At 39.8% G+C, this 24,822-nt stretch overlaps 2 protein-coding genes across 4 annotated transcripts in view; both read right to left on the minus strand.

The window, feature by feature from the left end:
- Nucleotides 1–1,550: 1,550 nt before the first annotated feature.
- On the minus strand, nucleotides 1,551–13,358 carry psma6a (proteasome 20S subunit alpha 6a). The gene is made up of 7 exons (XM_072267740.1): nucleotides 13,193–13,358; nucleotides 12,847–12,941; nucleotides 8,253–8,334; nucleotides 7,697–7,852; nucleotides 3,524–3,702; nucleotides 2,089–2,183; nucleotides 1,551–1,732 (listed from the first exon to the last, which is right to left on the minus strand). Exons 1-7 carry the CDS (start codon nucleotides 13,266–13,268, stop codon nucleotides 1,675–1,677), a joined length of 741 nt encoding a protein of 246 aa, XP_072123841.1. The 5' UTR covers nucleotides 13,269–13,358; the 3' UTR covers nucleotides 1,551–1,674.
- Nucleotides 12,846–24,822, minus strand: part of prorp (protein only RNase P catalytic subunit) — an 83,019-nt gene continuing 71,042 nt past the window's right edge. For all 3 annotated transcript variants that reach the window (XM_072267687.1, XM_072267681.1, XM_072267672.1), the window contains 2 exons: nucleotides 22,371–22,576; nucleotides 12,846–12,941 (listed from right to left, as the gene is read on the minus strand). The gene's annotated coding sequence lies outside the window, so the exon portion shown is untranslated. The remainder of the gene's footprint in view (nucleotides 12,942–22,370; nucleotides 22,577–24,822) is intronic.

The raw sequence follows: 24,822 nt of genomic DNA on the forward strand, positions 1-24,822 counted from the left end.
TAACTTCACTTGCCCTATTATTGAAATGTTTCAGGAACAGCTTCTTCCCCTTTGCCGTCACATTTCTGAATGGACAATGAACCCATGTACACTAGATATTTTTCTCTCTTTTTGTACTACTTTTATTTTTTTAAATATTCATTTCTTACTTTAATTTATAGCTTTTTAAAGTTATGTATTGCAATGTACTGCTGCCAAGCAGCAAATTTCATGATATATGCCAGTGATAATAAACCTGATTCGGGTTCTTCCATTAGTAAATCAACTGTGATCTAAAGCCACACTCAACTCTTTACTGCCGTCTAAAGCTCGGTATGGATTTACAGTAACTGTGAATAGTTTGCTGGTAGTGTCACAAACAAATCAACATCATTCAGTATTATTTAACTTGTGCCACTCAATTAGCCCTACTTGCCTTCTCTTCCCCCTTATCCAAGTGACTCTTCCTCCGAATTACCTTTACCACCCTTTTGGTGTATTCCAGATTATCTAGGGGATAAAAACAGTACTCAATTATTTTTTGGTTCTTCTATCATTTATTTTCATGTATCTTCTGGCTACTGATATTCCTATAAATTGCTAGTATATCTCCCATTTTTACTCATTTAATTTTTCTAAATTTTGAAGTGTTAAAATTCTTCTTATCCTCCTTTGCACTAAGCATCTGAACTCTCGTGTCAGCATACAACAAAAACCTTGCAACCACTGCCCAAGATAGAAGCAATTTACATGTTCATTTACTTTTGCATCAAGTCCTGGTAACATTCTTGCTTGTGAGTTAAGGGTTAAAGACTCACTTCAGAGACTTCAGCACAAATACTGAGACTGGTAGAGTTGTACTGAGTTGGAGCATTGAAGTATCTAAGATTCCACTTTTCATAAAAAAATCTATTAGCATAGGTGGCCATAAAAGATCTCTGAGCATCACATGAAAAACTGAGACATTATCTTTAGCATTCTGATTAAAATGCATTGGTCAGAGAAACACCACAAAGAACCACTTATCAAGTTTTTAACTTTGTTCGTAGGAGTTTGGTATGTACAAGTGGCTGCTGCTAATCTTGCATACTAACAATGATTACATTTCAACAGTACTTCATTCACTGCACAGGCCTTTGTGACATTTCAGAGTTTGTAAAACATTCGTTTCTTTCTGTTGTTACCAGTCTTTCAAAATTGGCAGTTGTTCTTCAAATGTAACACATGCGAAGTGCTAACTCAAAAAAGCAAACCAAGTTTTTTTATCCCAACATTTAACTATAGAAGAAAATGGCTGCTGAATAGTATTTTCACCAGCTGATTGCCATATTGGAAACCAGTTCCCCTATGATGCTGAATTGGCTTCTTACTTTATATAATGTCTGAGGATTCCAGATCTTCTTATTTTGCTAATTTCCAAATTTACAAGTCATACTTTAAATGTGGAGAAATTTGGGTGTTTATCAGAAGTGAAGCAGATAGATTGATTTTTTTTCCCTTCTTATTACATATAACCCATTACTTTGTCTTTAGCAGGATACAAACATTTCTGCATATATTAAAGAACACTATTTTCAAAAACCTGTTTTATTTGAACAGAATAAAATACAGTGCAGATGAGCATTGTTACAGCAACATACAGCTTTCCATTAACAGTGTTCCTTATGTAACAAACAGTCTTAAACAAAACGAATTTCAATCTCTCTCTGCTAGAGCAACCAGATGTGCATCAATTTCAGCTTCTGAAAGAATCCTGTAAAATAAAAGTTAAAATGAAAGTTTGCAAGCCGAAGTACTTTGTAATAGTGACAAACACATGCAAAAAATAGGAAGCTATGATTTAAGCAGCAAGGCAGCAGGAACAGCGTGTACAGAAACAGACTGTTATCAAACATCCCTGTAGTCTATGTAGTTTAAAGTATACTACAATGTACTATTTTATTTGGTTACATTTTTGCAAAATCCTTAACACTGAATATATTAATTACATAAATGAAGGAAAATAAATCAACAAGAAACATAAACTTAGCATTAAAATGAGACAATAAATTTGCAATTTAGAATCTTTGATCAGCACTTGATTTGTACAGTTGAAAAGGTTTCATTTACCTAAATTTTGGGTTATCCACTGTAACCACTCCTACCTCAATTTCAGAGGGTTTGAAATCAATAGAAAGTACTGTGGACAGACAAGTTATTGCTGTCTAGAGGGAAAAAAATAGATTAATTCAGAATGAGTACATATCTTAACATAAATGCATGTCGATTTATGGTTCATTACATTTCAAAGGAAACAATCTAACAATCTTAGTGTGTCTTTGTATGTAGGATAGTGTGTTGCACAAACAAGTTTTTTTTGACAATGTTATCAAGAACATAGATGACGGCAGCTCAGTAAACATTGTACATGGATTTTAGTAATCTCTTTGACAAGATATCATATGGTAGGCTAGGACAGAGCACATGGGATCCAGGACAAGTTAGCCAAATGGAAAATCAAATTGGCTTGACTGTACAAGAGTTGTTTCTCAAACTGGAGCCCTGTGCCCAAAAATGTCCCAGGTGGGATTGATGTTGGGCTCACTGCTGTTCATCGTTTAAAGATCTGGTGGAGAATGCTGATGGAACTAAATTTGGTGGTATAGTGCATAGTGAAGGAGATTATTTAGATTACAGTAGGATCTTAATCGATTGGGTCAGTGGGCCGAGAAATGGGAGATGCAGTTTAATTCAGATAAATGTGGGGTGTTGCATTTTGGTAAGACAAGCCAGGGCAGGACTTGCACAGTAAATAGCATGGTCCTGGGGAGTGCTACAGAACAGAAAGACCAAGGGGTGCATATACATAGTTTCTTGAAGGTGGTGACACAGGTAGACAGGATAGAGCAGAAGTCTGGCACACTTGGGTTCATTAGTCAGTGGGTTGAGTTCAGGAGTTGGGACTTCATGTTACAGTTAAACTAGACATTGGTAAGAGAATATTAAGAATAATGCACAGTTCAGGTCACCAAGTGACACAAAAGACGTCATTAAACTGGAAAGGATATAGAAAGATTTACCAGAATGCAAACAGATCTAAGGGTTTGAGTTACAAAGATAGTATAGATGTCCTCCCTGGAGTGGCAAAGGTTGAAAGATGACCAGCTAGATGTTTATAAAATTGTAAAGAGCATAGATAGGGTGAGTAGCCATTGTTTCTCCCCCCCCCCCCATGTAGGGGAGTCCAAACTATAACAGATATGTTTAAAGAATGAAGGAAGGGATTTTAAGGGGACTTGAGGCGCGAAATTTTTATACAGAGGGTGGTGGAATGAGCTGCTGGAGGAACTGGAAGATGTGGATACTATTACAACATTTAATTTACATTTGGACAAGTACATGGATCAGAAATTGTGACGGATATGGGTCAAATGCAGCAGTTAGGTAACTGGGCCTATAGGCCTGTTTTCTATATTGTATAACTCTATAACAGAAAATCAACATTGGAAGTAAGTTGACCAGGTAAATAAGTTAATCATTACTGTAAGATATTGCACTTTCCTACCTCTACAGTTTGGCTATAAGTCCAGTCAAGTTTTTTCTTTATCTTCTTTTCCAAGAAGCTTGTGGCTTCTGTCTGTTTCACTCCTGCAGCAGTGGCCTTGAAACCGCAATAATAACCAGCAGGGTCACACTTATACACCTGAGCTCCAAGCTCTTCATCCACACCTATCAGAATCATACCTACAGAAGGAGAGAACAGTCCAAGTGGAAAAACATTTTATACAAATGGTTTAAAATAGCCATTTCATGGAATCAGAGATATACGTAGCACTAGAGGCAGCATTTTGGTTTATAATATTCACAATGGCCCACTAAAAGTGCAGTTGCACAAAACCCCAAATCCTCATTGTGTAAACCTGCAAAATCACCATCATTACATCTGTCACCAGTCCTCCTCAAACTGCTTTCTTGTAACAGCTTCCATCACTTTTTCAGGTAAAGGTTTCTACATCCTGATTGAAATAAAAAGTATAAACAACAAACAAGAGTGTAACCAAGCTGGTGGCTTAGATTGATAAACCTTTTCTCCCCACAGACGAACTACTGAATATTTCCAACATTTTATCTTTCAAATTCAGATTTCCAGTATCTGCAGTATATTGCTTTTGCTAACTGGTTAAATGTTTAAGGGAAGAGAAAGAACGATGATTTGGATACACCCTCTTTCTACTAAAATTCATCATTGTCACAACACAATTCTATGCCTGCCATCCAGAAAGAAGTAAGTCTTTCTGATACAGTACATCCGAATTATACATTAAGGGCATTTCTATTTTTCCTAAGCAAAAATGCTGTATTTGTAACAACAAATCCAGTTTTTCAAAAATCTAAAGTACTAATGATGGATATTCAACGTGAAATATGAACTCCATTACTCTTTCTACAGATGGAGCCTGACCTACCGAATATTCTCAGCATTTCCAATTTGATTTTAGATTTCCAGCATCAAGTTTTTTTTTGCTTTTCACCCACAAGATCTGAATTTGTTCAGCAAGTTAAATATCCCACCCACCATAAAGCAATTATCCTTTCTTGAATTCCAGATGCAATAAAGATACTAATAAATTTGAAAACAAATATTTGCAGACATTTTTTCAATACCATGGTGAGTTTGAATTAATGAGGAATTCTGCAGTAGATATATATACATGCTGCTGACTTTAACAGTGCCAGTATTATACAATAAACTTCTCGTAAAAAGCAGGCTTGTAACAAAATTACAGGTTTTCGTAATTTTGGTCCTTCAAATCTTTTTTACAAGGTTTACACATTTTCTTAGCCTTCTTTTCCTGAGCAGCAAGTTTGTGAAACGATACCACTCCACAGACCGTAAACTCTCTTGCTCTTATCCCAACAATCATTATTCAAGTAGGAACTACGAATATCGAAAGATTGTTGAAATATGGGTGTCATAGAGTGATGAAAAAGCAGAGCTGTGATTGAATATTTATCCAGTAATTTTAATATTACTAAAACTGATCTCAACCTTGTTGCAGGATACAAACTGGTTGGTGTATTTCCTTTTTTTTTTAATTATTTTTTTAAACTTTATTTTTATTTGGATAAGGAATTCACAAATATTATGTACTTTTTTCACACATATAACCTTTTCCATTTTTTTATATGTATAAAACTATAATTATTTATACATTCTTAAGTACACATTGAGATGATATAAAAGGAAATTAGACACTTAAATAGATAATTATGTACTGGGGTAATTCTAATCTATTAGGCTAAGTAATGGTATTAGTTGCTAAGAAAAATAGTAATAATAGTTTCCATATAACTCTTCTGGACCATTTCACTGGTCCAAAATGTTGTATGTAAGCCTATGTAACAACCATTGTAGGTGTTTATATCCTAATTTGTTCATGCTTGCTCCTGCCCACAGACATAATTATCCAATCCCTATGTACTTATTTACTTAATTTTTTCATTTTTTATCCCTTTCCCAAATCTTTCCTTTTACTTGTGTTAATTCTCCATTTTCCAAAAGAAAACAAAAAAAAAGACATTTAGACTAGGGGTGCTTACGTTAGCAATATTACTGTGTTGATGAGAAGAGCAGTATAAATCATTAGGAGAGTCATCTAAAGTCTGCTCGCATTGGGGTTATATATTCAATCCATTTATTCCAGATTTGATAAAACTTTTCTTTTTGAATTCTCAGGGAGTAAGTCAACTTTTCCATTTTAAATATTTCCAAGATAATTTCGTGCCAATCTTCTAATGTAGGTGGTATTGGATTTAGCCACTTTCTAGTGATTGATTTCTTACTTGCCGCTAAGAGGGCCTGCAGCAACTTTATATCTTCCTTCTGTTCAAGAAACAATACATGCCCCAAATAGAGCATCTCAAAGTTCAGAGGTATCTGGGACCTAAGTACCTTAACTAATGTTCTATGAATACCTTCCCAAGATAGACTTAATTTAGGGCAATCCCAGAAAATATGAAAATGATTTGCCTCCTCGGAGCCGCACCTTCTCCAACACGTCACGTTTGTATCTTTATATTTTTCCTGATATGGGGTCTTGAAGTATCTTATAATGATTTCCAACAATGTTCTCTCCAAGTCACAGAATTAGTCGAGGACCATTGAAAGCTGCAGATTCTCCCCCAAGCCTCCTCTGAAAGTACCAACCCCGTTTCTTTCTCCCACTTCTCTTTAATATACAGTATTTACATTTTTAGCATGGGAGAGTACATTTTATAATCGAGAAACTGATTTACTAGGTATTGAACTGCAAGCCGAATTCAGAATCTTGAAAAATTCTAATTCTACTGTTGATAGGTCTGTATATCTACAACTCTGGTTAACATAGTTTCGTACTTGAAGGTACCTAAAAAAGTCATTGTGTCCTAGGCCATGTTTGTCCTGCAGGATTTGGAAACTTGGTAATACTTTTTTATCTATAAATGAGAGGTAGGTTGTAAGACCTTTCTTTATCCACAGCTCAAATCTTTTATCTCCTCTGTTGGGAAGGAATTCCGTATCATATGCACACCATCTAAAGAGTTTTAACATGTTATTAATTCCACATGAATTAACCACCTTCTGCCATACTTTTAATGTAAGATTTATCCAACTGTTTTTAAATTTTTCCAACTGGGCCATCAATCCTTTGTCAGCTATTGAGGCCTGTAGAGGAAAACTGTCAACTAATCCAAATTCTATTTCCTTCCATCTAGCCTTATATTCCCTATTACACCAATATAACAGAGGGGTTATCTGTGAGGCATAAAAATAATTTCTCAGGCAAGGAAGAACCATATCTCCTCCTTCCTTCCCTAACTGTAAGGTGTTATATCGAACTCTAGGTTTCCTTCCTTGCCAAATGAAGCGGGAAATCCATTTGTCCCATTCCCTGAATTGATTATCATCCACCTCCACCGGTAAAGTACGGAAAAGATACAATAACCGAGGAAGAATATTCATTTTTATAGTATTTATCCTTGAATTTAAACTTAAAAAGGGGATAAGATTCCATCTATGCATATCTGCTTTTATCTCTCAGATTAATGGCCCATAATTTACCTGTGACAGTGTTGAAAGATCCTTCCGCAGGGTTATTCCTAAATATTTTAATGATTTAGCTTCCCACTTAAGATCGTATGTATCCTGCAATTTTTTGGATGGTGTATAATTTAGGGACATAACCTGCGTTTTCTTTACATTTATTTTATAACCTGATATTTTCCCAAAGTCATCCAACAGTGTAAGCAATCCTATAAATGATTTTTCTGGTTCACTCGGATAGACCAAAACATCATCTGCGAATAACGCCACTTTCTGTTCAATCCCTGCCGGTTGGTGTATTTCCATATGTTAAAGCCTGACTAGCCTTCAAAATGTAGCAGTTAGTTGCAGTGAACTGGAAGACGTCAAAGATGCTCTGTTCATACAAATCTTCTGATTCAGTACTGAACCAAGTGCAAATGTGATCTTTTTGCTATGAGGGTTGCTAGGTTATCCATTAGGCCTTGCAAAAATTGGAAAATTACCTAGTTTAATGATTTGCTCTTTCTCAATTAATAAAGTAAATAAATTAGAAAATAACAGATGGAACAGAACATGATTATCACTTTGTAATGGATGAACAACTTATAAGATATGGTCTGAAGCATAGCCTCATGTTGCATTATCGTTGTGCAACATAAACAAGTTGCTTACAGCATCCTAGAGGTCGCATTTCTGCATTCTGTGTGTATACTTGAGAAATGTCTGCGATCCGCTTGCACAGCATGTCTACTGGGATATCATACCCATACTTGTACTTCCAATTTGCTGCTTCATAACGAGCTCGTTGAACTTGAGACCTGCTGTCTGCTGTAAAAATGAGTAAGAACATATGTAAGTGAAAATGCAAATATTTAGGAAAAACTTATGAAACACGATTATCTCTTCAGAAATTTAAAGGATTAAAGTGCCAAGATATTGGACGTAATCAATGGAGAAACGAGTGGAAGCAATTAAATAGCCTGTTAAGTGGCACCAAACATAGATTTGAAAAGCCTGTAGACCAGAAAGAAATACCATTCTGAATTTACGTTTGTAATATTTGGAATCTCTACTATGCCTATCTTATTAGTTATTGATTGGAACACACGGACATGTTTCTAAAACCTTGAATTATCTAAACACACTTATAAAACAAATAACAAAATAGTCTATCTAGGCAGAAGGTTCTCAACCCAAGAGGAGTAATATTTTTCAGGAAGTTTATTACCTGTCATTCCTGTCATTACACATCCTATCTTTTCAGTTACTCTGAAAAGATGAGTGACTGTTTTGGCATCCAAAAGTTTATCCTGAGAAAACAGAAAGTCTAGCAATTAGGTTAAGAAGAAACACAATAAGAAACAAGAGAGGTCATAATGTAAATGACTCTCCACGTCTGCTAGATCAATAATGCAGATACCGTTCACTCAGGCAAGATTTGATTTGTTTCTGAAAGACAGCTTGCCTCTGGATCTGAAAAGCTACTACAAACTAAAACTGTGGACCTAGCTAAGTACATCATGGAAATCAACCTCCCCTCCATGTGGACTCTGTCCATACTTCTTTCTGCCTCAGTAAATCAAAGACCCCACTCACCCTGGACACTCTCCACTTCTTGCTTATTGGGCAGAAGAGATGAAAGCCCGAAAGTATGTACAACCAAGCACAAGGACAGCTTCTACCAGGTTGTTATAAGATTACTAAATGGTGCCCTAGTATTATATGAGGGATTCTTGACCTCACAATCTATCTCAGTATGTTCTTGTACCTTCTTGCCTAATTGTATTATACTTTCTCTATAGATGTTACACTTTATTCTGCATTCTGCTGTTGTTTTACTTTGCACTAACTCAATGCGCTAATGACTGATTTGTATGAACAATATGCAAGTCAAGCTTTTCACTGTATATCAGTACATGTGACAATAATAAACTAGTTCCAAGATTGTACAACTGAATGTGACAGTGAATCAATACTCTCTCAGATAGGGGTAAGCAAGGTTATGACCATCTCTGCTTTGAACTGTTGACCTGGATTTCAGTTTAGAATGACCTGGGAATTTTAACATACTTCTGCTCAAACTGATAAATATTATCATTAAACCAACGTAATACGAATTTCTTCTGAAAAACGTAATTCTCCTGAGACAACTACATGTGTAAGCCTTCATTACATGTGTCTCCACTTCCATGACACAGGCAAACTCTGCCCTCCCTCAGACCTCTCCTCCTGAAACCACTGTCCAACCCTTTGTATCGCTAGATTTGACCAATCCAAAGTACTCCTGATTGGCCTCTATCATTGACATCAAACAGTACAAACTTCCACTGCCTGTCTTGCACCGAGTCCCATTCACTACTTGTTGACCAGTATTGGTTCCAAGTTAAACAATGCTCCAATACCTAAAACTTTCATCATTTGCAAATCTCTCTGGCGTCCTACTTTCCCCATTCCTGCAACCTCTTCCCTTTTCAAACATTGATCCTTCTCAAATTTTGGCCTTATATTCGTCTCCAAATTTAATCACGTCTTTAGGAAGACACAGCACTGCAGCTAACAGAACTCACAGCACCAACAATCCCGATCTCAGTGCTGTGTGGAGACTTTTCAGAAACAAGTTTAATACCACCAGCAGATGTTGTGAAATTTGTTAACTTTATAGCAGCAGTACAATGAAATACATGATAAATAAGTACAGAGAAAAAATGAATTACAGTAAACATATGTCTATTAAATAGTTAACATAAGTAGTGCAAAAAAAAACACAAATAAAAAAGTACTGAGGTAGTGTTCATGGGTTCAATGTCCATTTAGAAATGGGATGGCAAAGGGGAAGATGCTGTTCCTGAATTGATGAGTGTGTGCCTTCATGCTTCTGTACCTCCTTCCCTAAAGTGACACTGAGAAGAGCGCATGTTCTGGCTAGTGTGGGTCCTTAATGATGGATGCTGCCTTCCTTAGGCACCGCTCCTTGAAGATATCTTGGATATTACGGAGGCTAATACCCATGATGGAGCTAACTAATTTTACAAGTTTCTGCAACTTACTTCAGTCTTGTGCAGTAGCCCCCCCCCCCACCACACCAGACAGTGATCAGCCAGTCAGAATGCTCTCCACAATACAGCTGTAGAAGTTTTCAAGTGTTTTAGTTGACAAACCAAATCTCCTCAAACTCCTAATGAAATATAGCCTCTGTCTTGCCTTCTTTATAGCTGCATTAATATTGTTGATAATACTAAAACTGACCTCAACAGAACTTTCCCAATACTTTGGTACTAAAAGAAAAGTCACGGAGGAAGTTAAGCGTGCTATGAATAATAGTGGGCTGTTAAATTACGCAGAGAAGGACACAGCAGATACTCTTAACTCATATTTTGCTAAAGTATTCACCTCTGAAAATGTTAGCAATATGCTAGTAAGTGTAGAGAAAAATAAAGTTGTTTTAAATGACTTAGAGGTCTTAGAAATTGAGGTCCTGCTTCAGATGAAAAGGTTGAAAGTTAATAAATCTCCAGGGCCAGACAACATATATCCAAGGGTACTTAAAGAGGTCTGATTATATATACAAATCCCTAATATGTATTTTTCAAGTCAGTGAAAACTGGTGAAATCTCTAAAGACTGGAAACGGGCTAATGTTGTCCACCCGGTATACAAGAAGGGTGACCCTGATAACTATAGGTCAGTAAGCTTAACATGTATTGCAGGTAAGATAATGGAAACAATAATAAGAATGAGATGGAAAAGCAGCTAAGAAGAGGCATGTTAGCAGAAAGCCAGCATGGGTTCAGAAAGGGGAAATCATGTTTTACCAATATGCTGGAGTTTTATTGAAGAGGCAACTATAATTTATGACAATAGAGTAGTTGATATAATTTACTTGGACTTTCAGAAGGTTTTTGACAAGGTATCCCACAAGAGGTTAGTAATCAAATTACAGGAGGTAGAGATTTAGGATAATGTGTGCGAATTGGCTCATAAAGAGAAAACAACAAGTTATGGTGAGAGGATCATTTTCACACCTAGAAGATGTTAAAAGTGGGGTTCCACAGGTATCAGTTTTGGGGCCACTGCTGCTTTTAATTTACATTAATGATTTGGATAAGCATATAACAAATAAACAAGTAAAGTCTGTTGATGACACAAAAGTAGGGAGATGGGCTGATAACATTCAGGCAGCAGAATCAATATAGTTAGAATGAACAAAATCAGGTGTGGGCAGATAAATGGCAGATTAAATTTAATGTAAGTAAATGTAAAGTATTATATATAGGAAGAAGAAATATTAAGATATAAATATACAATGTAGGGTCTTGAGTTAGAAATTGCACTGCATGAGCAGGATTTGGGTGTCCTGATAGACTCATCACGATCAACATCTAGACACCGCACAGAAGCAATCAGGAAGGCTGAAAGAATGTTGGGCTATATAATGTGCTCAATGGAGTTCAAGTCCAGAGATGTTCTCCTTAAATTGTTTAATACGCTTGTGAGCCACACCTTGAACACCGTGTACAATTTTGTAGTCCATATTGTGTGAGGGATGTGAAGTCAAGTCAAGTCAAATTTATTTATAAAGCTCTTTTAAAAACAACCCATGTTGACCAAAGTGCTGTACAAACCATAACAGGTAGCATTGTAAAGAGCTCAGAGAAGGGTGACAAGACTCATTCCAGGTCTGTGGGGTATGAGCAATGAAGAAGGATTGAAAGAATTCAATCTTTTTAGCCTAAGAAGACATAGAATGAGAGGAGACATGATAGAAGTGTTCAAAACCATTAAGGGTATAAGTAAGTTGGATGCCAGTTGCTACTTCAAAATTAATTCATCATCAAGGACACAGGGCCATAGGAGAGACCAGTAAAGGGAAATTTCATACTAACATCAGGAAGCATTTCTTTACACAGTGAGTTGTGGACACATGGAAGAAACTACCTCGTTCTGTAGTTGAGAAGTGTACCGCAGAAACTTTCAATTCTAAACTTGATAGTTATTTCAATGCTGTGTGAATTGGAAATTGGCAAGCTCTATTGGGTCAAATGGCCTCTTCTTGTCCAAAATTTTCTAGTGTTCCAGGTTAGGTCCTCACAGATAATGACGCCTTGACTTCATTCAGGGCTTGTGAAGATTCATCATGATATCTAAAACTTTGACAAACTTCTATAAATGTGTAGTATATTGACTGGTTGCATCACAGCCTGATATGGAAACACCAATGGCCTTCAACAAAAAGTAGTGGGTACGGCCCAGACCATCATGTGTAAAGCCCTCCCTACCACTGACACATCAACATGAAACCATGTCGCAGGAAAGCAGCATCCATCATCAGGATCCTCACCACCCAGGCCATTGTCTCTTCTCGCTGTTGTCATTAGGAAGAAGGTACATCAGCCTCAGGGCCTGCTCCACCAGTTCAGGAAGAGTTATTACCTCTCAACCATCAGGCTCTTGAACCAAAGGGCCCATCACCGAAATGTTCTCACAACCTTTGGACTCACTTTCAAGGACTCTTCATCTCTTGTTCTCAATATTTATCCCTTATTTGTTATTGTTTCTTTTTCTATTTGCAGTTTGTTGTCCTTTGCACAATAGCTGAACACCCAAGTTGATGCAGTCTTTCATTGATTCTATATGGTTATTATTCTAAAATAGATTTACTGAGTATGCCTGCAAGAAAATGAATCTCAGCTTTGTAGATGGTAACATATATGTACCTGATAATAAATTTACTTTGAAGTTTGAACTTTAAGCCAGTAGCACCACCTCAAATCCAGTCAAAATCTGTTCTAAACCCAATTAGAAGTTACATCGGCCTACACTCACCGGCACTTTCTTTTGTGTAACTACTACAGCACAGTCCTTGCCACGAACAGCGACTGACGTGAGCCCGCCCTGGTTTATAGCTTTAAACGCGTATTCTGCAAGACAAGAAAAGATTGCCCTCAGTATTCATGACATTTAAATCCGATCGCCATTAAATCCGCCATGCTTCGTTCTTACAGCCTGACTTTTTCCACACAGTCATAAGGAGCACCAGACGCCCGCCGACATCCCAAAAAAGTTGCCCAGGAGCCGCCAAACCCGAGCCCCGGGCCTGGCATGACTGAGCATAGGAACTAGGCCTTGAGCCCAGAGTCGCGCCGGGATCGGATGCGCGCCTCTTACTCACCAACTTGGTAGAGCCTCCCCTCTGGGGAGAAGATGGTGATGTGACGGTCAAAGCCGGCGCTCGAACCGCGGGACATTTTCACAAAGAAACCGAGCCGCTCAACGACATGCAAGACAGCAGCTCGGCGCCGGAACTGATCCGCTGCCTATTTGCCCGCCCCGGAAGCACTACTGATGCCATCTAGCCCAGGCTGATGGGGGACCACAGTGCAGTTACTCAGTGCTGGAAGCTCAGCCCAGTCTCAGGGGAGGTTGCCAGCGAGGATCAGTAGGTGGGTCACCGTTCTGGGAACCTACCTGCAGGAAAGATATCAATAAGACTGAGAACATTTACAAGGATGCGCCGGGACTTGAGAACCTGAGTTACAGGGGAGAGGTTAAACAGGTTAGCACTTTCCCTAAGCATAGGAGAATGAGCCGAGATTTGATAAAGTAAAATTATGAAGGGTATAGATAAGCTAAATGCAAGCAGGCTTTTTTCTTCTAAGATTGTGTGAGACTAGAATTAAAGGCTGTAGGTCAAGGATGAAAGGTGAAATACTTAAGGAGAACATTTAGGAGGAACTTCTTCATTCAGAGGATAGTGTGAGGGTGGAATAAACTGCCACTGGAAGTGGTAGACAATAGAACAAGGCAGATTAACAGTTTGGTATGGATTAGATGGGACAAAGAGCCTGTTTCTGTGGTGTAGTGCTCGATGACATTTAATAATAAAGAAAATTGGAAATGGGCAGAAAGTACTGCTTGTAAGTCAAGAATCGGGTAAGGGAGTATTTACTTTCCAAGTGGTGTGTCAGGAGAGAGGGGTCATGAGAATGCTGAATCCCAAGGCTTAATGTAAACGCACCCTAATGTCTTTTAAAATGAAAATTAGATTTCCAGCCTAACAATTCTCTCCTGTAGCTTCTTCAATTTTCTTTCAAACATAAGATTTTATATATTCACAGATGCTCAGTTTGGATTCCACTGGGATCATTTTAACTCCAGACGTCATTTATAGCCTTGATTCAAACATGGACCAAAGATCTCTGTTCCAAATAGCAGGTGACACTAGAATCACAGAGCTGTACAGCACAGGAAATGGGCCCTTTTGAACCACATCTATACTGACTATAAATGTTGTAATTGTTTCTGCCTCCACACTTCCTCTGACAGCATGCTACTGATCACCTGTGTGGGAAAACCCCTCAGATCTCCTCTCACCTCAGACCTGTGCTTTCTAGTTCTAGGCTCCCCTGCCCTGGGGTAAAAGATTCTGACTATCTATCCTATCTCTGATCTGCAGAATTTTATAGACCTCTGCAAGGTGATCCCTCAAGCTCCTAGATTAAAGTGAGAATAAACCCTGTCTGTCTAAACTCTCCTTACCCTGGCAGCTGGGGAATTTAAGTTTAAATAATTAATATATCTGGATATTTTTAAACAGCTAATTTCAATAACATTAAATATAAGTTATCATCTTGTTCACAGATAAACATCTGTCATATAAGAGGTTCCAAATGCACCCATGCAGTTGACTTTTGACCTCCTCAGTTCAGGAGCAATTAGTGATGGGCAATAGGTCTTAGTATTTTCAGCAATATCTATATTTAAAGCTTCTAATTTTGACCAAGTTTTTTGTCATTTTTTCCCAATAGCTCTAGGGGATTCATATTATCAATGTCTGCCTTGCTGAGGTGGCTCCTGGGACATGTGAAGTGGTTCACATTTTCGAGGGTCTCATTTAAGATTTTGATTGTTGAAAGAGTTTGAGGATTTAGTGTGGTCGAAAAATGTGAACCACACTGCTCAATGCTGCTCTGCATGTTTTTTTCTTTGATTGATCTTCAGTATTGTGCAGTAGGGTAGGTTGGTAGTGAGTCCTGATCTTTGAAATATCTATCTTCCTGTATCTTCATGTATGAGTCATTGATCTCAAGCTTGGTATGTGAATTTGCATAAATGCAAGTATTATCAAGTATTGTGAATTATGGGTTGAGAAGGTGATCTTGGTTTTGGGATGAAGATAATAGAAAACATAGAAACATAGAAAATAGGTGCAGGAGTAGGCCATTCGGCCCTTCGAGCCTGCATCACCATTTATTATGATCATGGCTGATCATCCAACTCAGAACACCGCCCCCGCCTTCCCTCCATACTCCCTGACCCCCGTAGCCACAAGGGCCATATCTAACTCCCTCTTAAATATAGCCAATGAACTGGCCTCAACTGTTTCCTGTGGCAGTGAATTCCACAGATTCACCACTCTCTGTGTGAAGAAGTTTTTCCTAATCTCGGTCCTAAAAGGCTTCCCCTCTATCCTCAAACTGTGACCCCTCATTCTGGACTTCCCCAACATTGGGAACAATCTTCCTGCATCTAGCCTGTCCAATCCCTTTAGGATCTTATACGTTTCAATCAGATCCCCCCTCAATCTTCTAAATTCCAATGAGTACAAGCCCAGTTCATCCAGTCTTTCTTCATATGAAAGTCCTGCCATCCCAGGAATCAATCTGGTGAACCTTCTCTGTACTCCCTCTATGGCAAGGATGTCTTTCCTCAGATTAGGGACCAAAACTGCACACAATACCCCAGGTGTGGTCTCACCAAGGCCTTGTACAACTGCAGTAGTACTTCCCTGCTCCTGTACTCGAATCCTCTCGCTATAAATGCCAGCATACCATTCGCCTTTTTCACCGCCTGCTGTACCTGCATGCCCACTTTCAATGACTGGTGTATAATGACACCCAGGTCTCGTTGCACCTCCCCTTTTCCTAATCGGCCACCATTCAGATAATAATCTGTTTTCCTATTTTTGCCACCAAAGTGGATAACTTCACATTTATCCACATTAAATTGCATCTGCCATGAATTTGCCCACTCACCCAACCTATCCAAGTCACCCTGCATCCTCTTAGCATCCTCCTCACAGCTAACACTGCCACCCAGCTTCGTGTCATCCGCAAACTTGGAGATGCTGCATTTAATTCCCTCATCCAAGTCATTAATATAAATTGTGAACAACTGGGGTCCCAGCACTGAGCCTTGCGGTACCCCACTAGTCACCGCCTGCCATTCTGAAAAGGTCCCGTTTATTCCCACTCTTTGCTTCCTGTCTGCTAACCAACTCTCCACCCACACCAATACCTTATCCCCAATACCGTGTGCTTTAAGTTTGCACACTAATCTCCTGTGTGGGACCTTGTCAAAAGCCTTCTGAAAATCCAAATATACCACATCCACTGGTTCTCCCCTATCCACTCTATTAGTTACATCCTCAAAAAATTCTATGAGATTCGTCAGACATGATTTTCCTTTCACAAATCCATGCTGACTTTGTCCGATCATTTCACCGCTTTCCAAATGTGCTGTTATCACATCCTTGATAACTGACTCCAGCAGTTTCCCCACCACTGACGTTAGGCTAACCGGTCTATAATTCCCCGGTTTCTCTCTCCCTCCTTTTTTAAAAAGTGGAGTTACATTAGCCACCCTCCAATCCTCAGGAACTAGTCCAGAATCTAACGAGTTTTGAAAAATTATCACTAATGCATCCGCTATTTCTTGGGTTACTTCCTTAAGCACCCTGGGATGCAGACCATCTGGCCCTGGGGATTTATCTGTCTTCAATCCCTTCAATTTACCTAACACCACTTCCCTACTAACATGTATCTCGCTCAGTTCCTCCATCTCACTGGACCCTCTGTCCCCTACTATTTCTGGAAGATTATTTATGTCCTCCTTAGTGAAGACAGAACCAAAGTAATTATTCAATTGGTCTGCCATGTCCTTGCTCCCCATAATCAATTCACCTGTTTCTGTCTGCAGGGGACCTAATGAAGGTACATAATTTCTATTTATATTGTATCTGCACCTAACTCCATTGGGATTGTTGATAGGATCCATTAATTGCTTTGAAGAAGATTGAGAAGAGGGTTGATGTCACTGCACAGGAAAACGTAACAATTTACATGATGCCTCATGCAGTCAAAATCCACCATGCACTGTGCCAAGGTGTCATGCATGATAGAATAGACACACACATAAATACAAGCAAAAACCATTCCTTTGTGGAGCTAGTAGAGAAAGTAGGGAAGGTTGCAAATCATGAAGAATGTACAGAAAGAAAATTGGAGGTAAGGGGCCAAGGAAGATTAGGCCTGGAGCTGGAAGCGAGGACAAATGGAGCAGCATCAGTGATTGGGCTTCAGGGGTGGGTTAAAATTAGATCACATAATGTATTGACTTTAGCTTCCACCACAATAGACCAGGTTGGATTAATAACTTCAGCCCACAATGTTGTGCTGAACCAGCTAAAAAGTAGATTTTTAAAAACCCAAAAACGAATTCCTCCTACATAGACAATGTCCATATCCGTCATCTTCCTCATATCCACGTACCTATCTAAACACCTCTTAGAAGCCTCTAATGTATTGCCTCTACCACCATAACAGGCAGTGTATTCCAGGTATCCACCACTCTGAGTAAAAACAACTTACCCATCACATCCCCTTTGATCCTACCCCCTCTCACCTTCAATGCATGCCCTCTGGTATTAGATATTTCTACCCTGGGAAAAAGATACTCCCTGTTTATTTATGCCTCATATGATCTTATAAACCTACAATCCTCTGGTACCTCACCTGTTGCTATGGATAATTTAACTATCTCTGCTAGGGCCTCTGCAAATTCTGCACTGGCCCTGGGGATTTATCCACCCTAATTTGCCTCAGGACAGCAAACACCTCCACCTCTGTAATCTGTATAGGGTCCATGACGATGATGCTGGTTTGCCTCACTTCAATAGATTCTGTGTCTGTCGCCTGCGTAAATACAAATGTAAAAAAAAAATTTAAGATCTCCCCCAATCTATTTTGGCTCCACACATGGATTACCATTCTGATCTTCCAGCGAACCAATTTTGTCCCTTGCAATCCTTTTGCTCATAACACATCTGTACAATTCCTTAGGATTCTTCTTCATTTTATCTGCTTGGGCAACCTCATGCCTTCTTTTAGCCCTCCTGATTTCGTTCTTAAGTGTGCTCATGCATTTGTTATTCTCCATAAGCACTGCATTTGTTCCCACCCTGCCTATACCTGCTATGCACCTCTTTTTTTTTTAACCAGGGCCTGAATATTTCTTGAAAACCAAGGTCCCCTACAGCTGTTGTCATTACCTTTTATTCTGACAGACACACAGAAGCTTTGTACTTGCAAAATTTCACTTTTGAAGGCCTCCCTGTTACCAAGTACACTTTTTCTAGAAAACAGTCTGTCCCAATCCACACTTGCCAGATCCTTTCTGATATCATTAAAATTGGCCTTTCTCCAATTTAGAATCTCAACCCACAGATATGACCTATCTTTTCGCATATTTCCATTGAAACTAATGGCATTATAATCACTAGGTGCAAAGTGCTCTCCTACACAAACTTCTGCCACCTGCCCTGTCTCTCTCCCTAATAGCAGATCAAGTATCACACACTCTCTCATTGGGACTTCTTACGTGCTGATTAAGGAAACTTTCTTGAACACATTTGACAAACTCAATCCCATCTTGTCCTTTTACAGTATGGAATTCCCAGTCAATATGTAGAAAGTTAAAATCACTAATTATAATAACCTTATGTTTCTTGCAACAGTTTGCAATCTCTCTGCAAATTTGTTCCTCCAATCCCTCAGACTGTTGGGTGGTCTGTAATGTTGCCCCATTAACCATGGTCATGCCTTTTTTATTTCTCAGTTCCCCCCTTAATGATCACTAGACGTGCTCTCCAGTCTGAGTGCTGCCTGACATCTTCCCTGACTAGTAATGCCATCCCTCCTCATTTAAACCCTTTCACTCTGTCGCATCTAAAACAACTGAACCCTGGGATATTGAGCTGCCAGTCCTGCCCCTCCTGCAACTAAGTTTCACTAGTGGCTACAATATCAGAATTCCAGGTGTTGATCCACACCCTGAGTTCATCTGCCTTTCCTACAATATTTCTTGCATTGAAATATACGCAGCTTAGGACATTAGTCGCATCCTGCTCAACCTTTTGGTTTCTGACTTTGTCCGAGCTCTTAGCAAACTGTTTCCACAACCTCTCCACTATCTGTTCTGGCACTCTGGTTCCCATCCCCTTGCAACTCTAGTTTAAACCCCTCTGTGCAGCACTAGTAAACCTTTCTGCTAGGATACTACAGAGTGGTCTGTAGTACAATCTTATCAATGTTATTGCTCCCTTCCTATTCTTGAGTTCTACCCAAATGGATTGTGTCTGCATCCTCCAATATTTATCCCGAGTGCAGCTGATTAGTAATGCAACTTTCGCCCTCTTTTACCTCCTCTATCTTTTCTAAAACTTCAAAAACCTGGTACATTAATCACCTATTTCTGTCCCTCTTTCAACCAAGTCTTTGTAATGGCCTGCTGCGTTCACCAGCAACTTTGATGTGTGTTGCTTTAATGGCCACAACATTATTGTTCTATGCTCTAAGTTCATCATTATTACCTGTAATACTTCTAGCATTAAAATTATGCACTTCAAATTTTCTGTCCCATCATACCTTGTTATTTCGATTTTGCCCATCAGTACTATCCCTGACATCTAACTTCCTGTTCAATCGTTTACTTACTGACCTGGTGCTCCAGTCCCCAGTCCCCTGCACAGCTAGTTTAAACCATCCCAAGCAGCATTAGTGGATCTCACAGCCGAGATACTGGTTTCTCTCCAGTCCCTCTTGTACAGCTCTCCCCTTCCCCAGGGTTGGACTACTATCGTAGGCAATAATTAATGCCAAATTAAGGGAAATTGGCATGGCAGGAGGATTGTTTTTTTAAAAATTTATTAAAATGCGGTTTCAGTCTTTGACTTCTGCCCAGCCAACAGGCACATTCCTGTTTGAAACTGTAGAGAACACCTGTGGTTAAGTTGATTTCCTTAACTGAAGGTTCCTCTTCCTTTGCATTGCCACCAATACTTTCCTTCCTTTTTTATTTACAGCATGAGGCAAACATTCAGAATTTTTACCTATAATCTCCACAAAATAATGATTAGAATCAATTCGCAGTTTAGAAGGGTCAAACTGTTTAAAACAATGTTCTAACATTTTGTTAAGAATACAGGAAGTAAATCTGACATTGCTCAATTTGTATTATTAGACAGCAAATACTAAAAAATAAAGTGACCTTGTTGAAGATGAATGAAATACATATTTGGAAGTTAAGCTCTGTAGTTGAGATTATAACTTTCCTTGGAAAGTGTTTAAGTACTGAACACCCCTATCAAGAAAGTTGACCATCTTCAAGGCAGGACATTATTGCAATCTGTCTTAATTGAAAATTAGCTTAATATCTTTTGGCATAAAGTAACTGCTCTGAGACCCAAACATTAAACATGCACACACCATATTAGGAACTATGGACCAGTGAGCCTAACATCATTGCTGGGAAATGTTGTGTATTTAATATTTCAGTAACATTTGAGTAATATTGTAAACACATTGTTTTATGAAGAATTCTTTGTTGTTTACATAATTCATTATGGGTTTTGTACTTATGTATTGAGATACAGTGTGGAATAGCCCTTCCAGCCCTTTGAGCCACGCTGACCAGCATTCTCCCGATTTAATCCTGGCCTAATCATGGGACAATCTACAATGACCAATTAAGTGGTCAATTAGTACGTCTTTGGACTGTGGGAGGAAACTCATGTGGTCACAGGGCGAACATATTAACTCCTTACAGGCAGCAGTGGGAATTGAACCTGGATCACCTGTACTGTAAAGCATTGTGTTAACCACTGTACTTCTGTGTGTGGTCCACGGTATATATAAAAGTACATGAATGGCATACATCATTACGGTACCAGGTCATACGTGTGCGCTTCTCTAAAGTAAAACAAAATAGATATGTTTATCAAAGATGAGAAAATCTGCAGATGCTAGAAATCCAAAGCAACACACACAAAATGCTGGAGGAACTTAGCAGGCCAGGCAGCATCTATGGAAAAGAAAAAGCAGTTGACGTTTTGGGTCAAGACCCTTCATTAGGACCGGAATAAAGATTAGAACAAGGAGGTGGGGGGAGGGGAGAAAGGTGGTAGGAGAGAGATGAAACCAGGAGAGGGGGAGGGGTGAAGTAAAGCTCTGGGAAGCTGATTGGTGAAAGAAATAAAGGGCTGGAGAAGGAGGAATCTGATAGGAGAGGGTAGAAGACCATGGAAGAAAGGAAAGGGGGAGGAGCACCAGAAGGTGGTAAGGAAATGAGGTGAGGGGGGGAAAATGGGAATAGGAATGGTGAAGTTGGGGGGCATTACAATAAGTTCCAAAAATTGATGTTCGTGCCATCAGGTTGGAGGCTACCCAGACAGAATATAAGGTGTTGGTCCTCCAACTTGAGTGTGGCCTCATCGCAGCAGTAGAGGAGGCCATGGACTGACATGTTGGAATAGGAATGGGAAGTAGAATTTAAGTGTGCGGCCACCAGGAGATCCTGCTTTCTCTGATGGACGGAGCGTAGGTGCTCGGCAGTCTCCCAATCTACTTTGGGCCTCACTGATACACAGGAGGCCACACCCGAGCACCGAATACAATATTAACCCCAACAGACTCACAGGTGAAGTGTCACCTCACCAGGAAGAACTGTTTAGGACCCTGAATGGTAGTCAGGGAGGTGGTGTAGGGGCAGTTATGGCACTCGTTCTGCTTGCAAGGATAAGTGTCTGTCCAAGGCTTATTTCTGGAGTAGCATCGGCACCTGCACTCTGGCATAAACCAATGGACCAGGTGTTGCAAGACTGCCCAAGCACTCAGTGTTACCTGGATGACATCATGGTTACTGATGAGGATGACAAGGAACATCTCCAAACTCTCTAGACAGTGTTAAAAAGACACTTAGGTTATGGGCTCCGAGCATGACATGGCAAGTGTGAATTCTTTACATCATACATCACTTACTGTGGTCACACTATTGCTGCACAATAAATACACAAGTGTGTTGAGACAATTCAAGCAGTGCTGGAATCCCCAAGGCCACAGTACATGTCACAATCACAGTCCTTTTTAGTATCTGTCAGTTACTATAACAGGTTATAGTAAACCTGGCTACTGTGCTCCACCACTTGGACACATTACTACAGACTGGAAAGAATGACAATGGACGAAGCAGTGTAAGGAGGCAAAGGAAATGGTGATGCCAGACATTGTACTCACACATTACGATCCACACTGTGCAGTGAAGCTGGCCTGTGGCGCCTTGCCTTATGGTATGGATGCAGCCATGTCACGTCATGAGTGATGGAAGTGAATGCTCCACCGTCTTTGCATCACGTTCCCTTACCGCTGCAGGGAAAAGTTTCGCACAGATTGACAGAGAGTCCTTGAATCTGGTTTGTGGTGTAAAACATTTCAACCAGTACCTGTATGGGAAAGAGTTTACTTTCATTTCTGATCATCAACCATTAGTGTCCATTTTCAATCCACAGATAGGCTATTTGACTAACAGCAGCACAAATGTGGGGATGAGTACTGTTTCTTGGAAGACGCAATCACAAGATCGTATTAAAGAGGATGGCTAAATCATGGAAATACTGATGGAGTCTCCCTTCTACCCTTGGAAAAGGGAATACCTAAGAATTTTACAAAAGACACTCCTGTTGATATTTTCTTCCGAATGCAAATCAAAAGTCTCTCTATTACAGCAGAGATGATCCAAAGGGAAATCAGAAAAGACCGAACACTGTCTCAAGTTTACATGATCACCCAAAATGGCTGGAATGTGCAGCAGAAATTCAATTTCCTCCATCCTTACCAGCGCCAGGATGAACTTGCCCTTGGCGGAGATTACCTTATGTTGGGGTTGAGAGTTGTACGATCCAAGCTGAGAGTGAAAGTGTTGCAGAAGCTACATGCATGGTCAAAATGAAAGGATTGGCTTGATGTTTTGTCTGGTGGCCTGGGATAGATTAACAGATTGAGCAGCTTCCTATGCACTGTTTGGGATGGCAACACATCCAGAATATGCCAAGAACAACACTTCTCCATTCCTGGGAATGGCCTACATTGCCCTGGCAGAGGATTCATGTGGATTTTGCCAGCCCATTTATGGGCACAAATTTCTTGCTAGTAGTGGATGCAGCTACAAAGTGACCATATGTGTGCCCAATAGCCTCCACTACAACTTCTCGGCACAGTGGAGACTACTGTTATAACCCCCCACCCTGGAGACAACAGTTGGAAGCCAAGATGAAAACTACACGGGCTGAGGTCAACAGACTCACTAAACTGCAGAAAAGTGGGAAGACCAAAGACTCATCTCAGCTACTAAGGAAATAAAGAGGTACATCCATAGCCGAAGCTCTGGAAACTGCCAGGCAACAATTAACAGCTCTGGTTACTGGACCACAGAAGTACACTAAGGACGCAGAGGCCAAGCGAACAAATGTACTCTTCTCCAAAGAACCAGGAAATTATGAGGCTATCAGGTAGGAAATTGGAAGCTTAAATTGGAAACCGATGTTCTCAGGGAAAAGAAAGGAAGAAATGCGGCAAATATTCAGGGGATATTTGTGTGGAGTTCTGCAAAAGTACATTCCAATGAGACGGAAGTTATGGTAGGGTACAGGAACTGTGGTGGACAAAGGCTGTAATAAATCTAGTCAAGAAGAAAAGCTTACAAAAGGTTCAGAGAGCTAGGTAATTGTTAGAGATCTATAAGATTATAAGGAAGGAGCTTAACGAGGAAAATAGGAGAGCCAGAAGGGGCCATGAGAAGGCCTCAGTGGGCAGGATGAAGGAAAACCCCAAGACATTCTACAAGTATGTGAAGAGCAAGAGGATAAGACGTGAAAGAATAGAACGTGTCAAGTGTGACAGTGGGAAAGTATGTATGGAACCGGAGGAAATAGCAGAGGGACTTAATTAGATTAGATTATGAGGACACACAGTCTTCTTTTGTTGTCATTTAGTAATGCATGCATTAAGAAATGATATAATATTCCTCCGGTGTGATATCACAGAAACACAGGACCAAGACTGAAAAACTGACAAAAACCACATAATTATAACATATAGTTACAACAGTGCAAGCAATACCGTAACTTGATGAAGAACAGGCCATGGGCACGGTAAAAAAAGTTCAAAGTCTCTCGAAAATCCCACATCTCACGCAGATGGGAGAAGAAAACTGTCCCTGCCTTGCCCGACCACAGTCCGACTCTGAGTCGTCCGAAAACTTCGAACCTCTGACCAGCCATCCGACACCGAGCACCATCTCTGCCGAGCGCTTCGACCCTAGCCCCGGCTGCCAGCAGCAGGCAAAGCCAAGGATTTTAGGGCCTTCCCTCCGGAGATTCTCGATCACACAGTAGCAGCGGCAGCAAACTGGGCATTTCAGAAGTATTAATGAAAAGGATCTTGGTGATCGTAGTGATGACTTGCAGCAGACTGAAAAACTTGAGCATGTAGATATTAAGAAAGAGGATGTGCTGGAGCTTTTGGAAAGCATCAAGTTGGATAAGTCGCCGGGACCGGATGAGATGTACCAAGGCTACTGTGGGAGGCGAGGGAGGAGATTGCTGAGCCTCTGGTGATGATCTTTTCATGAGGTTCCGGAGGATTGGAGGGTTGTGGATGTTGTTCCTTTGTTCAAGAAAGGATGTTGTTC

Source organism: Mobula birostris, chromosome 1 (genome assembly GCF_030028105.1).
Source record: "Mobula birostris isolate sMobBir1 chromosome 1, sMobBir1.hap1, whole genome shotgun sequence".
In the NCBI taxonomy this organism is placed as follows: domain Eukaryota; kingdom Metazoa; phylum Chordata; class Chondrichthyes; order Myliobatiformes; family Myliobatidae; genus Mobula; species Mobula birostris.

What these genes read in the sequence shown, in the direction of transcription:
- psma6a (XM_072267740.1), bottom strand. Translation starts at nt 13,268, where the DNA reads ATGTCCCGCGGTTCGAGCGCCGGCTTTGACCGTCACATCACCATCTTC. An exon ending in GGGGAGGCTCTACCAAGTTG is followed by an intron (nt 12,942 to 13,192) that starts GTGAGTAAGAGG and finishes CTTGTCTTGCAG; the next exon opens with AATACGCGTTTAAAGCTATA. An exon ending in CTTATAGCCAAACTGTAGAG is followed by an intron (nt 2,184 to 3,523) that starts GTAGGAAAGTGC and finishes TTTTCCCTCTAG; the next exon opens with ACAGCAATAACTTGTCTGTC.